This window comes from Schistocerca piceifrons, chromosome 3 (assembly GCF_021461385.2).
Source record: "Schistocerca piceifrons isolate TAMUIC-IGC-003096 chromosome 3, iqSchPice1.1, whole genome shotgun sequence".
In the NCBI taxonomy this organism is placed as follows: domain Eukaryota; kingdom Metazoa; phylum Arthropoda; class Insecta; order Orthoptera; family Acrididae; genus Schistocerca; species Schistocerca piceifrons.
In genome coordinates, this window is record NC_060140.1 from 85,030,688 (window position 1) to 85,050,853 (window position 20,166).

General features: G+C 40.1%; 1 protein-coding gene across 3 annotated transcripts in view; it reads left to right on the forward strand.

Moving 5' to 3' along the window:
* The first annotated feature begins 15,979 nt into the window (after positions 1 to 15,979).
* The window catches only part of LOC124788117 (pericentriolar material 1 protein-like), a 392,802-nt gene continuing 388,615 nt past the window's right edge, over positions 15,980 to 20,166 (forward strand). For 2 of the 3 annotated variants that reach the window (XM_047255241.1, XM_047255243.1), the window contains exon 1: positions 16,123 to 16,185. In XM_047255241.1, coding sequence (XP_047111197.1) covers positions 16,138 to 16,185 — 48 coding nt within the window. In that variant the 5' untranslated portion in view covers positions 16,123 to 16,137. Of the gene's footprint in view, positions 16,075 to 16,122; positions 16,186 to 20,166 lie in introns of those variants that run through there. The other variant, XM_047255242.1, reaches the window with a different exon arrangement.

The window sequence follows — 20,166 nt, forward strand, 5'->3', positions numbered from 1 at the left end:
ATGCAGTCCTGATTGTGGCGCTCACCTGCACGGCGCCAAACACGCATACGACCATCATTGGCACCAAGGCAGAAGCGACTCTCATCGCTGAAGACGACACGTCTCCATTCGTCCCTCCATTCACGCCTGTCGCGACACCACTGGAGGCGGGCTGCACGATGTTGGGGCGTGAGCGGAAGACGGCCTAACGGTGTGCGGGACCGTAGCCCAGCTTCATGGAGACGGTTGCGAATGGTCCTCGCCGATACCCCAGGAGCAACAGTGTCGCTAATTTGCTGGGAAGTGGCGGTGCGGTCCCCTACGGCACTGCGTAGGATCCTACGGTCTTGGCGTGCATCCGTGCGTCGCTGCGGTCCGGTCCCAGGTCGACGGGCACGTGCACCTTCCGCCGACCACTGGCGACAACATCGATGTACTGTGGAGACCTCACGCCCCACGTGTTGAGCAATTCGGCGGTACGTCCACCTGGCCTCCCGCATGCCCACTATACGCCCTTGCTCAAAGTCCGTCAACTGCACATACGGTTCACGTCCACGCTGTCGCGGCATGCTACCAGTGTTAAAGACTGCGATGGAGCTCCGTATGCCACGGCAAACTGGCTGACACTGACGGCGGCGGTGCACAAATGCTGCGCAGCTAGCGCCATTCGACGGCCAACACCGCGGTTCCTGGTGTGTCCGCTGTGCCGTGCGTGTGATCATTGCTTGTACAGCCCTCTCGCAGTGTCCGGAGCAAGTATGGTGGGTCTGACACACCGGTGTCAATGTGTTCTTTTTTCCATTTCCAGGAGTGTATATGCATCTATTTTCGCAGCGCAATGATAGTTCCATAAAATTTCGGGCGTGCCACCGCATAAATTTCATTTCTTCTTCTAATATTTCAGCTGTATACACTCCAGCCATCTTCAGTGTGAGCTGAGGTGACCGCCGCTCCAGGACTTCCTCCTTCTTTTAAACCAGTGAACTGCGCCACTACGCATGCAGCAACAGATACACATGGTACCAGATACGTTGATCAGCCGCCAAGTGGTATAACATATGCATGAAATTAGATCTGTGGCTGCGTGGTCGATCCACATGGTGATATCGATGTATCACTGCGAGCTGAACTGCCGCTATGTCCTTGCGAATTTGTTTCAGAAAGTGCCGGATTTCATGATATGTCCAAACTGAAGCTGCTGATTAATTAAAGTGTCGACAACCGACTTTCGATTCCTATTTTCACTGCGGTGTCTTAAAAAGATGAAGTTGAGGCGAAAATTTCGATTTTAGCATACACCATAGAGTGCCCAGTGCTCTCTGCCTCCACAGATTTATTAGGTTGTCAGAGCCAGATGTGCCTGCAGTGCTCTGTGCATCTCTCATGGACTGTTTGTGTCGTCTGTCTGATGTATGAACCGCCGCACTGACAGAGGTTCTTGTAAACCACAGGAATCCAGGCGTCCTACTGTCTTTGGTGGGGGGCGAAAAATTTACATTTACATTTATACTCGGAAAGCCACCCAACGGTGTGTGGCGGAGGTCACTTTACGTGCCACTGTCATTACCTCCCTTTCCTGTTCCAGTTGGGTATGGTTCTCGGGAAGAACGACTGCCGGAAAGCCTCTGTGCGCGCTCGAATCTCTCTAATTTTACTTTCGTGTTCTCCTCGGGAGGTATAAGTAGGGGGAAGCCATATATTCGATACCTCATCCAGAAACGCACCCTCTCGAAACCTGGACAGCAAGCTACACCGCGATGCAGAGCGCCTCTCTTGCAGAGTTTGGCACTTGAGTTTGCTAAATATCTCCGTAACGCTATCACGCTTACCAAATAACCCTGTGACGAAACGCGCCGCTCTTCTTTGGATTTTCTCTATCTCCTCTGTCAACCCAACCTGGTACGGATCCCACACTGATGAGCAATACTCAAGTATAGGTCGAACGAGATTAGATTAGATTAGATTAGATTAATACTTGTTCCATAGATCATGAATACGACACTTCGTAATGATGTGGAACGTGTCAGTTTAATAAAAGATGTCTGTACAAGATATTACATTACACAAAATATTGCATGACACTAATGTTTAAGTTGTTTTTTTTTCCCCTCCCTTAATTTATATCTAAAAATTCAGCCAATGAGTAGAAGGAGTTGTCATCTAGAAATTCTTTTAATTTATTTTTAAATGTTGGTTGGCTATCTGTCAGGATTTTTAAGGTGTTTGGAAGGTGACCAAAGACTTTTGTGGCAGCATAATTTACCCCTTTCTGTGCCAAAGTCAGATTTAACCCTGCATAGTGAAGATCATCCTTTCTCCTGGTGTTATAGCTATGCACACTGCTATTACTTTTGAACTGGATTAGATTATTAACAACAAATTTCATAAGTGAATATATATATACTGTGAGGTTACTGTGAGGATCCCTAGATCCTTAAATAGATGTCTGCAGGATGACTGTGGGTGGGCTCCAGCAATTATTCTGATTACACGTTTTTGAGCAATGAATACTTTTCTACTCAACGATGAATTACCCCAGAATATGATGCCATACGAATGCAGTGAATGAAAGTAGGCATAGTAAGCTAATTTACTGAGATTCTTATCACCAAAATTTGCAATAACCCTAATAGCATATGTAGCTGAACTCAGACGTTTCAGCAGACCATCAATGTGTTGCTTCCAATTTAACCTCTCATCAATGGATACACCTAAAAATTTTGAAAATTCTACCTTAGCTACAGACTTCTGTTCAAAGTCTATATTTATTACTGGAGTTGTGCCATTTACTGTACAGAACTGTATATACTGTGTTTTATCAAAATTCAAAGAGAGTCCGTTTGCTGAGAACCACTCAATAATTTTGTGAAAAACATCATTTACAATTACATCACTTAGTTCTTGGTTTTTGGATATTATTACTATACTTGTATCATCAGCAAAAGGAACTAACTTTGCATCTTCATCAATGTGGAATGGTAAGTCATTAATGTATATGAAGAACAGTAAAGGACCTAAGACCGAACCCTGTGGGACCCCGTACTTGATAGCCCCCCCAGTTTGAGGAATCAGCTGTTGTTTTAACATTACATGAACCACTTATTTCAACTTTCTGCATTCTTCCAGTTAAGTATGAATAAAACCATTTGTGCACTGCCCCCTCAAACCATAATGATGTAGCTTATCTAAAAGAATTCCATGATTTACACAGTCAAAGGCCTTTGAGAGATCACAAAAAATACCAATGGGTGATGTCCAGTTATTAAGAGCATTTAATATTTGATCAGTGAAAGCGTATACAGCATTTTCTGTTGAAAAGCCTATCTGAAAACCAAACTGACATTTTGTTGGTACTTTATTTTTAGAAATATGGGAGGTGACTCTTGAATACATTACTTTCTCAAAAATTTTTGATAGAGCTCTCAGAAGAGAGTTTGGGCGGTAGTTGTTGACCTGACATATCCCCCTTTTTATGCAATGGTTTTTCAATGGCATATTTCAGTCTATCGGGGAAGACACCCTGCTCCAAAGAGCTATTACATACATGGCTGAGAATCCTACTTATCTGTGGGGAACAAGCTTTAAGTTCCTTGCTGGAAATGCCATCAATTCCGTAAGAGCTTTTACTTTTCAATGAGTTTATTATTTTACTGATTTCAGAGGGAGAGGTTGGTGGAAATACAGTTGTTTCAAACTGCACATGTATGGCCTCTTCTATTAGTAGCCTTGCCTCTTCTAGTGAAGATCTAGATCCTATTTTCTCCACAACATTTAAAAAATGATTATTGAAAATATTTTCAATTTCTGATTATTCGTTAGTACACTTGTCATTCAGTTTTATGGCACTAAAGTCTTCCTGTGCTCTTGATTGCCCTGTTTCCCTTCCAATAATATTCCAAATTGCTTTAGTTTTATTATCAGAGTTACTGATCTCAGACATGACTTTTTAATAACTTTTCTTAGTACCGCACAATAGTTTTTCAAATATTGAACAATTTCGGGGTCAGTACTCCCTCTTGCTGTTAGATACAGTTCTCTTTTACGGTCGCAAGATATTCTTCTTCCTTTAGTTAGCCAAGGTTTTTTTATGTTTTCTTGGAATTATGTTTAACTATTTTCTTGGGAAAACAATTTTCAAATACCCTTAAAAATGTATCGTGAAATAAGATATATTTCAAGTTTTCATCGGGTTCCTTATAAACTTCATCCCAGTCTAGCTGCTGTAGGCTTTCCCTAAAGTTTGCAATATTTATATTGTTAATTGAACGCACTGCTATGAAATTCTGGTTTGATATACTGCATGGAGCTATGTCATGTACTGTAACTAGCTGTGCACCATGATCTGAAAGACCATTCTCAACAGGATAAGCATTTATGTCCTTAAACTTTTCTTGGTCTATAAAAAAGTTATCTATCAATGTCCTGCTGTTCTTTGTTATCCGAGTAGAAAAATCAATGACGGAGCTCAAATTGAAAGAACTGAGTTATACTACTAGGTCATTCTTCCTATTACACTCTTTCGGGGAATCAACATTGAAATCCCCACAAATGATAATTTGCTTACCCCTGTCTGACAGATAGCACAACAAAGCATCCAAGTTTTCTAGAAATAGCTGGAAATTCCCTGAGGGGGGCCTATACACTGTTACAATTATGAAAGTGCCATTATTTAGTTTTAGTTCAGTGGCACATGCTTCCATATGTTGCTCTACACAAAATTTTTTAGTTTCTAAATTTTTTACACTGTGGAAGCTTTTGACATCTATGGCAACTCCTCCTCTCATCATATTATCTCTACTTACATGTGCAGCTAATTTGTACCCATTGATGCTAACCTTTTGCATATCAGTGACAATGTGATGCTTAGACAGGCATAGTACATCTATTACATTCTCAGTTTCTATATCTTCTAAACAAAGCAGAAGCTCATCAATTTTATTCTTCAATCCCCCAATATTTTGATGAAATATACTAACATTATTTTTCACTTTACTTTTGTGAGCATCTTGAACTTTTTTAACATCTTTAGTACTTGCCTGGCTGAGTTTCCCACTGGACACTGATCTTACACTAAAATAGAGTTGCCACCATGAGATGTAGTTGCTCCCCCTTTTAAATTTCCTGCTATCAGCCCAGCCAGTTTACCCCTTCCCTTTCTTGTTGAGGTGAAGGCCATGTCTAGTATAGTCCCACCTACAGAGTTATCAACAGGAACCACACCAATGTGTGACCCTGCACCAGATCCAAGTAGCCGTTCCAACTCCAAATTAACTCTCCTGACAGAAGAGCTCAAATGAGGTCGGTCGTGGCGCTCCAGAACCGACACAAACCCAACACCGGATCTCTGTCAATACTGTTGCCCGGCCCACCCACAATAACCACGGTATCTTCCTTAGTAAAGCCTCTACATAGTGAACCTAAATCCTCTGTAACCTGCCCCAGTCCAGCACTAGGTTTGAAAAAACTTGTGACCTGGTATTCTGGCCCTAATTCATCCTGCAGAAGTTGGCCCACACCCCTAGCATGCGAACTACCTAGCAACAAGACTTTCTTTCTCTTTGCAGACTTCCCTACATTCTTATTCAATTTGCTGCTGAAAGCTTGTTGAGCCCTGTCTACATCTACTTCTGTGAGAGGCTCATCAGTTTCTGACTGAGGCAACAGGTCAAACCTATTTTGTACATTAATAACAAAGCTGTCAGAAGAATTTCTTGGCCTGTTCCTTATGCCTGTTGCCACTTCCCACCCCTGTTTACCCTTCTCCCCCCTTAACCTGCCAAGTACTCGCCTAGCCTCATCTAACTCAGCCTGAAGGGCAGCAATTTTCCCCTCCTGTTCCCCAATCTTTCTATCTCTACTGCATAGCCTACAGAACCACTGATGAGTCTCGCTCATTTTCCCAATTCCCACGCCACTACAATCGCCCCAATGAAGAAAGTTACTACATCCATCACACCAGAGCCCGGAGCTAACGATTCTACGGCACGTCAGGCACTTTACACTCATGGTACAAATCGATTTTAGTGACAGAAAGACAATTAAGTTACCGGAAAACAATGAAAATACGTGTACGAAAAATTAGGCCTACTCGCGACAATGTAAACAGTGGTTCAGAAGTTTATTACTGGAAATTACTTAAGAGATGAAGATACTCAACAGATATAAAGGGGCAGCAAACGTATTTAGCACACTAAACTATCAGTAAATGCACTTAAAATTGCGGTATGAAGTTTAATCTGAAAGCTCAAAAGTTCGGCCTGGCCGCGATATGTAAACAAAACGAACTTTACGTGATTACTGTGAAAATACGCGAGTAAGACAAAAACCTTTAATGGTACGCTTGAAGAGCACTATAATTAACGTAATAAATTAGTTTAGTGTTAAAAACGAGTGTTTTGTAAGCCACCTCCTTTGTTGATGGTCTACATTTTCTAAGGACTCTCCCAATGAATCTCAACCTGGCACTGATGCAGCTATGAGGGATATCAGTGAGTCTCTAAATACAAGCAGTATAGAAATATATGCATCTATTTTCACAGCGCAATGATAGTTCCATAAAATTTCGGGCGTGCTACCGCATAAATTTCATTTCTTCTTCTACTTTATTTTATATGATCATTCCACTTCAAATCGTTCTGCACGCATACTCCCAGATATTTTACAGAAGTAACTGCTACCAGTGTTTGTTCTGCTATCATATAATTATATAATAAAGGATCCTTCTTTCTATGTATTCGCAGTACATTACATTTGTCTATGTTGAGGGTCAGTTGCCACTCCCTGCACCAAGTGCCTATCTGCTGCAGATCTTCCTGCATTTCACTGCAATTTTCTAATGCTGCAACTTCTCTGTATACTACAGCATCATCCGTGAAAAGCCACATGGAACTTCCGACACTATCTTCTAGGTCATTTATATATATTGTGAAAAGCAATGTTCCCATAACACTCCCCTGTGGCACGCCAGAGGTTACTTTAACATCTGTAGACGTCTCTCCATTGAGAACAACATGCTGTGTTCTGTATGCTAAAAACTCTTCAATCCAGCCACACAGCTGGTCTGATATTCCGTAGGCTCTTACTTTGTTTATCATGCGACAGTGCGGAACTGTATCGAACGCCTTCTGGAAGTCAAGGAAAATGGCATCCACCTGGGAGACTGTATCTAATAATTTCTGGGTCTCATGAACAAATAAAGCGAGTTGGGTCTCACACGATCGCTGTTTCCGGAATCCATGTTGATTCCTACAGAGTAGATTCTGGGTTTCCAGAAATGACATGATATGCGAGCAAAATACATGCTCTAAAATTCTACAACAGATCGATGTCAGAGATATCGCATCTGCTCGACGACCCTTCTTGAAGACTGGGACTACCTGTGCTCTTTTCCAATCATTTGGAACCTTCCGTTCCTCTAGTGACCTGCGGTACACGGCTGTTAGAAGGGGGGCAAGTTCTTTCGCGTACTCTGTGTAGAATCGAATTGGTATCCCGTCAGGTCCAATGGCCTTTCCTCTGTTTAGTGATTTCAGTTGCTTTTCTATTCCTTGGACACTTATTTCGATGTCAGCCATTTTTTCTTTTATGCGAGGATTTAGAGAAGGAACTGCAGTGCGGTCTTCCTCTGTGAAACAGCTTTGGAAAAAGGTGTTTAGTATTTCAGCTTCACGCGTGTCATTCTCTGTTTCAATGCCGTCGTCGTCCCAGAGTGTCTGGATATGCTGTTTCGAGCCAATTACTGATTTAACGTAAGACAATAACTTCCTAGGATCTTCTGTCAAGTCGGTACATAGAATTTTACTTTCGAATTCACTGAACGCTTCACACATAGCCCTCCTTACGCTAACTTTGACATCGTTTAATTTCTGTTTGTCTGAGAGGTTTTGGCTGCGTTTAAAGTTGCAGTGAAGCTCTCTTTGCTTTCGCAGTAGTTTCCTAACTTCGTTGTTGAACCACGGTGGGTTTTTTTCCGTCCCTCACAGTTTTACTCGGCACGTACCTGTCTGAAACGCAGTTTACGATTGCCTTAAACTTTTTTCAATAAACACTCAACATTGTCGGTGTCACAAAAAAAATTTCGTTTTGATCTGTTAGGTAGTTTGAAATCTGCCTTCTATTACTCTTGCTAAACAGATAAACCTTCCTCCCTTTTTTTTATATTCCTATTTACTTCCATATTCAGGGATGCTGCAACGACCTTATGATCACTGATTCCCTGTTCTGCGCTTACAGAGTCAAAAAGTGTGGGTCTGTTAGTCATCAGTAGGTCCAAGATGTTATCTCCATGAGTCGGTTCTCTGTTTAATTGCTCGAGGTAATTTTCGGATAGTGCACTCAGTATAATGTCACTCGATGCTCTGTCCCTACCACCCGTCCTAAACATCTGAATGTCCCAGTCTATATCCGGTAAATTGAAATCTCCACCTAAGACTATAACATGCTGAGAAAATTTATGTGAAATGTATTCCAAATTTTCACTCAGTTGTTCTGCCACTAATGCTGCTGAGTCGGGAGGTCGGTAGAAGGAACCAATTATTACCCTAGCTTGGTTGTTGAGTGTAACCTCCACCCATAATAATTCACAGGAACTACCCACTTCTACTTCACTACAGGATAAACTACTACTAACAGCAACAAAAACGCCACCACCAGTTGCATGCAATCTATCCTTTCTAAACACCGTCTGTACCTTTGTAAAAATTTCGGCAGAATTTCTCTCTGGCTTCAGCCAGCTTTCCGTAACTATAACGATTTCAGCTTCGGTGCTTTCTATCAGCGTTTGAAGTTCTGGAACTTTACCAACGCAGCTTCGACAGTTTACAATTACAATAGCGATTGCTGATTGGTCCCCGCATGTCCTGACTTTGACCCCCACTCTTTGAGGCTGTTGCCCTTTCTGTACTTACCCAAGGCCATCTAACCCAAAAAACCGCCCAGTCCACGCCACACAACACCTGCTACCCGTGTAACCGCCTGCTGTGTGTAGTGGACTCCTGGCCTGTCCAGCGGAACCCGAAACCCCACGATCCTATGGCACAAGTCGAGGAATCTGCAGCCCACAAGGTCATCTGTTTAACTTTATGTTTACTGAATGAGATTTTCACTCTGCAGCGGAGTGTGCGCTGATATGAAACTTCCTGGCAGATTAAAATTGTGTGCCCGATCGAGACTCGAACTCGCGACCTTTGCCTTTCGTGGGCAAGTGCTCTACCACTGAGCTACCGAAGTACGACTCACGGCCGGTACTCACAGCTTTACTTCTGCCAGTATCTCGTCTCCTACCTTCCAAACTTTACAGAAGCTCTCCTGCGAACCTTGCAAAACTAGCACTCCTGAAAGAAAGGATATTGCGGAGACATGGCTTAGCCACAGCCTGGGGGAGGTTTCCAGAATGAGATTTTCACTCTGCAGCGGAGTGTGCGCTGATATGAAACTTCCTGGCAGATTAAAACTGTGTGCCCGACCGAGACTCGAACTCGAGACCTTTGCCTTTCGTGGGCAAGTGCTCTACCATCTGAGCTACTGAAGCACGACTCACGCCCAGTACTCACAGGTAGGAGACGAGAGACTGGCAGAAGTAAAGCTGTGAGTACCGGGCATGAGTCGTGCTTCGGTAGCTCAGTTGGTAGAGCACTTGCCCGCGAAAGGCAAAGGGCCCAAGTTCGAGTCTCGGTCGGGCACACAGTTTTAATCTGCCAGGAAGTTTCATATCAGCGCACACTCCGCTGCAGAGTGAAAATCTCATTCTGGAAACCTCCCCCAGGCTGTAGCTAAGCCATGTCTCCGCAATATCCTTTCTTTCAGGAGTGTTAGTTCTGCAAGTTTCGCAGGAGAGCTTCTGTAAAGTTTGGAAGGTAGGAGACGAGATACTGGCAGAAGTAAAGCTGTGAGTACCGGGCGTGAGTTTATGTTTACTGATGATCGATATCATTTTCGACGATAGACTTCCCACGTATAGCAGAAAAACATGGATTTAAAACCTTCCATGTCTTCTTCTGCATTTCTTATACTACTATTGGTTTCATTTGCAGTGCCTTACTTATCTGCTGTGGAGAGTACTCATTGGCTTCAATAACTCTTCTCAAGTTTAGAAACAAGTCCTCCAGACTGCTCTCATCAGCAATGACGTGTGCTCTGTGTACCAGAGTTCTGAGTACACTCATCGTCTGCGAAGGATGATGGCAACTATTTGCATGTAAATTCAAATTGGTAGGGATCGGTTTTCGATATACTGCATGTCCCAAAGTGGCATCATCTTTGCGTCATACCAAAACATCCAAAAATGGAAGGCATCCATCTTTTATGATTTCCATTGTGAACTTAATTTGTCTTTGGATGGAATTTGGATGTTTTAAAAATTCTTTTATCTTGTCTTCACCATGGGGCCACATTGAAAATGTGGTATCAACATACCTCCAAAACACTGTCGGCTTCAAGCTAGCAGATTCAAGCGCCTTCTCCTCGAAGTACTCCATAAAAAAGTTACCCACCAAGGGCGACGAAGGACTACCCATGGCGAAACTGTCACTCTGTTCATAAAATTCTCTATTGAATAAAAAATATGTCTAGGTCAAACACAGAAAGACGTCGCGGCAGTGCAGCTCGCAGTGATACATCGACATCACGATGTGGATCGACCACGCAGCTGCAGACCTAATTTCATGCATATGTCATACCTCTTTGCCGTCGATCAACGTCGCTGGCGCCTTGTGTACCTGTGGCCACATGTCTAGTGGTGCTGGCTGCGGGTTTCAAAGGACAGACCAAGTGATGAAGCGTCATTCACATCGCTGGACGGTGTACGGCCGAAATATTAGAAGAAGAGTTGACATTTATGCGGCACCACGCCCGAAATTTTATGGAACATTCTAGAAATATATTCACATAATTCATCAATGTGGGTATACACATTCTAAATCAGCAGAACATGCAGAATACCCAGAGACTTGATCCATACAAGTCCAGCATGAAAGATGTAATGAAGAAGTAACGGCTCCATATTGACCAGAAGTTCATCTGGTCAGCTCATCCGACTCACACTATCAACATAAGCGTAACTGTAGTAAATACTCTATGGGCCATACCAGGTATTTCCTGCTAGGAGTGAGCCTGAGAATCAGTCTCACTCTTCTAGCCGTTAGTGACTGATGTGTTCCTCTCATAAGGTGGAGTATATTTTTTTGCTGATTGTCTTTGCTGTATCTTCCACACCATATTGTGTATTGTGAACAGTGTTCTCCTGTGCTCATTGTGGAAACTACGTTACGTCTTCTGTGACGTCTGACTTCATTCAGCATACATGTCATCACTAGTCATGGACTGGAGTTAAATGAAATTTACTTGTCCAGTGTATCTTGTTGTTCATATGTATTGCATAACAGATACAGCAAAATACCATGTGCCTATGTTGTCTGAAAATTTTTACCCTGCCTCTGCCCACTGCCAAACAAATGTAGTAATTCAACTGCAGAAGAAGACAGCAGTAGTGAAAACAGGATAGGGCAGGAAGGATAATTAAGTTACATTGTATGTATAATAAGAGAAATGTCGCAGATTATGTTGTAAAGAAATGTAAGGTGATACTGGAATCCATGTAAGGACAAGTCAAGTCACAGTTAGTTAGTTAATTAGTTAGTTGTGTGTTGCATTGATCAATCGCACGGTACGGTAGCCGTTATGGTGTGGAATGTGTCAAGTGCACAAGAAATGCACATTTGAAACGAACTTTTTTAATATATTTGTATACTGAAAGTGTCCCATGGAACAGATAGTGCCTTTCTGGACAACATCACAAAGAAGCGACTTAAATTTAAACTTATTACATGCATAATGGTTGCCGAACTGCAATTGTGATATAAATTGGCAGGTTTTGTGTAAGTATCTACACCTACATCTACGTGATTACTCTGCTATTCACAATAAAGTGACTGGCAGAGGGTTCAATGAATCACCTTCAAGCTGTCTTTCTTCCATTCCACTCTCAAATGGCATGTAGGAAAAACGAGCACTTAAATTTTTCTGTGGGAGCTGGATTTCTCTTATTTTATCGTGATGATCATTTCATAACATGCAACCAGTCACTTTTTTTAATTTGATATGATTTATTGGACCATTAATTAATTTACAAGACACTGCAGGCTCATCATCACATGGAAGTGTTATAGGGACATGCTATTCTGCACGATGTGTAGCTAGAAAAGTGGACATCAAACTTTTTTGCACAGAAGCCAATAGTGACAATGTGTGGCTGAAAACGTACGAGTCTTATTGTTAATTGGTAATCTATTAAATTACTATGTTATGAGTCCCAACAGTCTAGCTATGGTAAGAGCACAATGAGTTGGCCGCTGGCCCCCAACTACTGATCGTCAAAAGTCAGCTTTAACTGGAACACTTCATGTTGACTGTGGTCTGTTACAGATTGTTGCAACCTCTGTGATCTGACAGTTGTGATACTATACTAGAGAGGAGAAGTGTTGTTGGTTTCACTATGTGTGCAAAGGACTTTGATTAATAATAGTATTTGTACTTAAATTTAAATGCACTACTGAATATGAGACACAATCACAAAAGTTTACTAAATGTTTTAAATACCATTTTTCTTCTAGTCATTGTGTTGTATTACAATAGCTTTAATTGCTTTAAAGTCCCTTGCTACAAATACGTACCACATTTGAAGATGAGAGCTTATGTAATGTGCATTCATGAATCCATATCACTACTGTGCCAAAATTTATACCACAGCAGATGATTGCTACAAGTTCCGCACACGTGAGTTGTCAGAACAATGCAACATTCCCACTCTCACATTCTCATAACCACAGTGGCCAACCACAGTGTCAGGCATCTTTTGTAACCTGTCCAAAGCCTTCGACACAGTAAATCATGACCTGCTTCTTCAAAAATTGGCACGCTATGGTTTTCAAGGCAAATATCTTAGCTGGATGTCATCATACTTGGCAAACAGAAAACAAAGAGTACTTATTAATATCAATGGCAAGAAATTTCTCTCTGGCTGGAAACACACTCAATTAGGTGTTCCACAAGGTTTAATATTAGGGCCACTACTTTTTCTGTATTACATTAATGATATGCCATGTCAGGTCCAGTCTGATACTATCCTCTATGCAGATGACTCAACAGCTGTAGTCTGTTGTAAAAATGAGGAAGACCTAATTCGTCATATTGAACAAACACTTGGGGATGTGGAGGCATGGGTCAAAAACAATAACTTGACATTAAATTTTACAAAAACAGAAATTGTTCATTTCACCACAAAACAATCTGCTCAGTCTATAAGTGAAATAAGGTATATGGACAAAAAATTAGAGACTGCAGACTGTGTCAAATTCCTTGGCATATTAGTCAATAAAAACCTGTTATGGAGTCACCATGTGGACAACATACAGGGTCGACTGAATAGCCTTGTATATATTATGAATATATTGTACAGTATTACTGATTTAGCTGTAAGAAAAACTATATATAATGCATATTTTGTTTCAGTCATTAGGTATAGTATAATTTTCTGGGGGTCTGAAAAAGCAAATTTACTTAAAGCTTTTAGACTACAAAAAAGAATAATCTGAGCAATGGTGGGAGCAAAACCAAAGCAACATTGTAAACCTTTATTTTTAAAACTAGATCTAATGAGCATTCCAAGCATATACATCTATGAAACTCTCACTTTCACGAAAAGAAACTCACAACTTTCTGAGGGCAACTTCTTCTTGCATCAAAATGATACTAGATATAGAACGATATACATGTTACCTACCCACCATTTAAAATCATATGAAAAAAACCAATACTATATGGGCATGAAAATTGTAAATAAAATATGGAAAGATATGGATGACCCAAATGTAAAAGGTACCAAAAGAGACCTGTAAAAATATTTGAAAGATAAATATTACTATAGTGTAGAAGTTTTCGTGAATGGCAACAATGCATTATAATTGTAATTAAAATACCTCTTTGAAGATGTTACACCATATATATTATTAGTTTATTGTCTATTTTTAATATTATTATATAGTGTGTAAAACTGACAAGTCACGTATGTCACAACTTCTGATTGTGATAATAAAAATTGAATTGAATTGAACCTTCTTATCCCACTACCCCAGAGGTAAGTGGCAAACTTTACTTTGCTCTTGGCTGAATACACCAATGTTAACTATAATTAAGCACATCTTCAGATATTACTGTTTCTGTAAAGTAACTTTATTTGATACTGAGAAGAAAAACTACACTCTTAAGAAGTTAGTTGACATTTTTGGATGTGGCTGTGAGTTTTTAGATGTTTTTTGTTATAAAATACAGGTGAGAATGACAGGCCACATGAATACTTGAGTCGTGGTGCATACTGCCCACAGGCTGCTGTTTGATGACTACTGAGCAAGGCTCTAGTGTCGTAGTGATTGGACTGCCTCATGATGTACGTGACAAATTGCTTCCAACATTGTACATTTTGCCACCTACACACTCACATACACAATATTTTGGTGGTCTTTGTTTCTCAATTTACTGCAAACGATACAGAGTATAATGTCTCTATAACAGCTCTATCTGATGAGACTGCAGCAGTTTGAAAACTAGTTAACGGTCCGATAAATCAAATCAAATTCAAGCTACTGTTTGCATGCTATTCCACCGTAAACAAAATCAAATTTAAATTACCATGAGAGTCAACAATCCTCAGTACGGAATTTAGTGTCATCTTGGACGCCCTCAGTTTCTCCAGAGGGCTCTAAGAACAGACAATTCTATATTTATCAGATTCTTAATCGACCTGAAGGTGATAAAATACCACTATATAATCAAAACATATCCGCGGGGAAATACAGGAACTATGGTATCAAAACAAAATCACTGCCTTTATCTGGATCAAAGCACAAAGCAAGATAATGGGCAATGAGCAGTGTACACCGGAACAGAGGGGTACACTCAAATGCCACCTAGCTACTTCCTTTATGTATTCGAAATATAAATAAGGAATCAGTGGAGCATGTGACTAAGACTCTCATATGAAAGTAAGGAGGAAATCTATTCCAGAATTATACAGTCGGTTTCAGGAAATCGTGATGTGAAAAGTAGAAATATAGGTAATAGAGACTTTGTGCTCATTATGGCTTGTGTCACATTTAATCATGGACGAGTAGAGACACACTTCGTTCGAACCCATATGGCTCTTTCTTCCCTCTGTGAGTGTAGCGTCCACAATGTTAACCATCTTCTCCTTGATTACTCTAGACAGTATCAAGAGTGAACGCACCTGCTACAATCATTCGTCACAGCCCATGTTGTCTCACGTACAAATGTAAAAATCTTGTTAAAGACAAATGAATTCTCAATATATTATCATTGATATCAATTTATAGCAGAAGGCAAATTTCTCTTACCTTGTATTGCTTTTAGGAAGTATTTAAGTTAATATGAAACCAACGTTTCGGCCATGGTTACTGTGACTTTGTTCTGAGTCTTCCAGTGTCACACAAATATACCCAGAAGAGGGCAATTGTAACCACGGCCGAAACGTTGGTGTCATGAGTAACAGCTTCGTACAGTATGAATCGGTACCTGTATATTGAAGTAATGAATAAGAATACAGCTGTAATGTATCTTCTATGTGATGTACACTATGTGTAACAATGTTGTATGTATACATGTTTTTCATCATTTGCTTGGCTTGTTCAATATCATGTTGTACACTTATGTACACTGAAAGACTCAGAGAATCAATAAAGGTACAATACAGTACAGAAAACTTTCATGTTAACTGACTCTGGTCGCGGAAGGCTACGCAAGTATTAAAGTATTTATTCAAGTGATAGAAGTGTTTTTAAGTTATTTATCGCATTGTGTTCCTATCGGTGATGGATTTTGTGCGTGAGTTGAAGATTATGTGGATAATTTTCGAAGATAAATGATTCAGTTTTAAAAAGTACCATCTTTGTTGTGTCTGTTTAGTCAAAGAGTAGCAAAGTCTCACTTTACACCTATGTGTAGGGATAAATGCAAAGCAGAGTATATAGTCAAGTCAATTGTTTGTTTGTAGCGGAGAAGCCGCTGGATGTTTTGAGCTGATTTGAAGTAAGATATACAATGTCACGCGTAAAAAGTAGGGCAAACGACAAAATGTAGTTCAGGAAGTTTATGTATGCCCAATTGGAAGACGTTACTTTCCAGCTGCAAGAACGTCATGTAAATAGTAATTAATGACCGTTCTTACCATAAGCATTCGCTTATGACTGCTTTGACTACTGCGTGTAACACCAATGCGACAAAGCTGAAGACAACTCCCATGGCAAAATCGTTCCTTTATTCCGTTCTATTCCTTTAGCGCAGTAAATGATTAGTGCGTCTTCGTAATTATTTCAGTTGCAAAGTATAGAGAGAATTGCCGTCTCTCACTATTAGGTTTGTACGAAGTGATTATTGGCTTGATCGACGAAACTCTCATCGTACTCTGAAAAGTGTTATATTTGGGATTATGGTATATAGTAAATGGTTCAGAAACTCGTTACGATTTACGGTTAGCCGGTTACCAGGTACAACGCTCTTGGACGTATCCTGTTTTTAAACAACAAACACGCGTTACTTTCACACATCAGATTGAAAGGTTTGAGTTTGTCATTAGTCGGTCTTCTAATATTTTTCTGACCATCACTGTTTCATGTCAATAATTTGAGCATTTGAATAATGCTATTTACAGTTCATTTCCTGTAACTGGCAGCGTTAGTCAGTGCTAAGAGAGAATGTAGGCAAGGGCATACCTCTTTCAATAGAATCATGCATAATAAAACACTGTTGTGGTGTTCAAACCAACTCTTGGGTTGAGGATGGTTTTACCTTACTTTGTTATTACAACGATGGGATATTGAAAGTAAAAGTAATGTCATGGAATATAATGACTGTTAAACTTCCTTACAAATACTCAGTATTTTTTTGTTTTGTGGATGTAACCACTGTTACTGTTCTCATGTTGCATGCAGAACAGACCTTACTGGAATTTCAGTATTGTGAAAAGAAAGTAGAGAGACTGAAAACATTATATATTGCTTTGTTGTGAACTGAAATAGGATCCATGGGCAAATAATTGTATGTGTGCAATCTTTCACGCCATGCATAAAAAATAAATACACTAAGTACTTTGATGTCACCACAAAATGATTTGAATTGTACGCTAAATGCTGTTGTATGTGCTGTTGTATGTACAAGAAGACCACATGATTCATTGCTTGTCTGAAGCTCTAGTAAAATGAATGTAAACAATGTTGCAACTTGACATATGTTAATTGACTTTTCTTACTATGATATATTGCATATGTGTTAGTACTACATTGCAACAAATGTTTATTTGATGCATCTTCAATCATTCTTAATCAAATGCTCTGCTTCCAACATATCCAAGCTGCCAAGTACCAGATATAAAAGGTGAACTCAGATTGTCGCTATTGACAGACAGAGCTTGATCTCCAGATCCCTTCTGCTTTATCCTATGACATAATGTATAAAACACATACTTTGTTGATCAGTGCATCACTTAGATCTGTGTCAACGCCTGTGACTTCCCTTGTCCTCCAGGGGTTCAAATGCTCCTAAACATAGCACTGGTTGCTATTGATTCAGTAAATAAAGTGTTAAATTGTCACTCATCCACAATGACATCTCTCACATACTGAAAAGAATTTCATACATTTTGAGCAGCCACGTAATACTCCCTCTTGTGTTGTTACATACATTGAACAGTCTTTTTTACTTTTATTTATTTATTTTTTTAATTAAAATATTTGTTCTTGAAGTTGTGCCTGACTGACTTCAACCATAATTTGTTGTATGTTGTTGTTATGCTACTGATTATTTCTGTTATTTGTGTATCATGGGTCTGTCTGCATGGTTTTCTGCCTGTGACCACCAGTTACACATAAATGGGGCATTCACAAAGGTTTTATCCCAGTGCCCATGTGAAAAGCTGATTTACAAGTATACACAGACTTTGCTTGTCTGGTTGATGCTTTCTCTTTGGACAACTTTTTGTTTCATGAGAAAATTTGTGTATCTGATCCTAGTACATGTAGTGTTTCACTTTCATAAGAGGGAGTTATTTATTTTAACATAACTGACAATTTGCTCTCCTACAATATTTTTATTTATGTGGAAGTTCTGCTCTTCAATCAATAGGCATAGCCTATTTATGGTTTGTTTACTGAGTAGGCTAACATATCTACGTGGCGTACCCTCATGACAGTGAGGAAAATGTCGATGGGAGTTGAGCTCAGTATTCTTGTGTATCATATTATGGAATTATATATAAAAACAGAGATGAGGTGACTTACCGAACGAAAGAGCTGGCAGGTTGATAGACACACAAACATACACACAAAATTCAAGCTTTCGCAACAAACTGTTGCCTCATCAGGAAAGAGGGAAGGAGAGGGAAAGACGGAAGGAAGTGGGTTTTAAGGGTGAGGGTAAGGAGTCATTCCAATCCCAGGGTGTATACCTGTCCTTTTTTCCCCCTAAGGTAAGTCTTTCCGCTCCCGGGATTGGAATGACTCCTTACCCTCACCCTTAAAACCCACTTCCTTCCGTCTTTCCCTCTCCTTCCCTCTTTCCTGATGAGGCAACAGTTTGTTGCGAAAGCTTGAATTTTGTGTGTATGTTTGTGTTTGTTTGTGTGTCTATCGACCTGCCAGCGCTTTCGTTCGGTAAGTCACCTCATCTTTGTTTTTATATATAATTTTTCCCACGTGGAATGTTTCCCTCTATTATATTGATATTATGGAATTAGGTTCTTTTGAACACTGTATCATATTAACCAGTTAAATCAAAAAATTTCTAGATCTTTCAGCATATGATTGTGTGTCGTCCTCAAAATATTGGTTGTAGCAACAGACTGACAGTTGAATAATCCTAGGTCTACACTATCTTTGAAGGTGCTAAATTATTTGGTTGTGAGTTGGCAAATGGAAGTTGTGATAGCAGACTGGTTTCTAGTTTAGACCGTCTCAGTTCACACTATAATTAATACACTTCCCATTATAATCACCTAAAATTGCAAAGTAAATTCAGGGAAGTTTTATTACACAATAGACAAAGCTACAAGTATTTTTGTGCATATTATGTACATGTATATAAACTTTGAAGAATGCTGGGGGGGCAGTGCTGTAGACTGCAGTGCATTCAAAAGTCTAGTGGGCCTTTATCCCGCAGTAGATATAAAATTGTGCCCCCCCCCCCCCCCCCCCCCCCCCCCCCAATCATCATCTATCCTGGAGAGGTGCCAACAGTATGATGACTGGTGAAGAGTCCACATATTCTGTAAAGGTCTTGGGATTAAATAAGACCACTCACTGAAAAGCAGAAACGTTGAGCTGTCAATAGGCACACACGAAAGAAAGAAAACTTGGTAGCTTTCAAGGTTATCCTTCGAACACACACACACATTTTTGTGTGTATATGTCCATATGCCCCTACCCGGCACTGTGTAAGAAGTCTGGTTACATGGTATGTGACAGGTCATTCACATATACAAAGAATAGGAATGGATAAAAAAATTGAACCCTGTAAGGACTCCATTTGTAATTTCTTCACTGTCACTTATTTTCTTGCTTCCCTGCAATGTTTGAATTGATCACCCTAACTTTTAGTGTCATTGTTGTTAAGTATAATTCAGACCAATTTTTGTAATACCATTAATTAAAGTGCTGTGATGACCAGGTGTGCCTTCTTGTGGTGCACTATTGTTGCTAGCCATAGAGAGCATTCAATCCTCACAATAGCGGAGTACTGGTCATAGAAATATGATGTTAGAATAATAAGAGTGATAGAGATATGGGTGTAAAGTAGCTGAATGAGGTAATGTTCAACACAAAGTTAAATGTCTTGGAGGGAGGGAAGAAAGGAAAGAAGGTTAAGAGTTTAATGTCCCATTGACATAGAGGTCATTAGAGATGGAAAAGTCTTATAATCCAGTTTAGAACAAAATACATAGAATAGTATACATAAAGGTAGGAACAAAATACATCAACAAAAAGCATATTATAATTGGAGGTAGCATGAGAACCAGTAATTTTATATTTACAGTCAAGTTCTTTGCCATCAGGAGGGGTAAATTGCGCCTGGAAGCCAAAAGGTCATGATGTTGATTCCTGGCCAAACCATAACATATTTCTGTCTGCC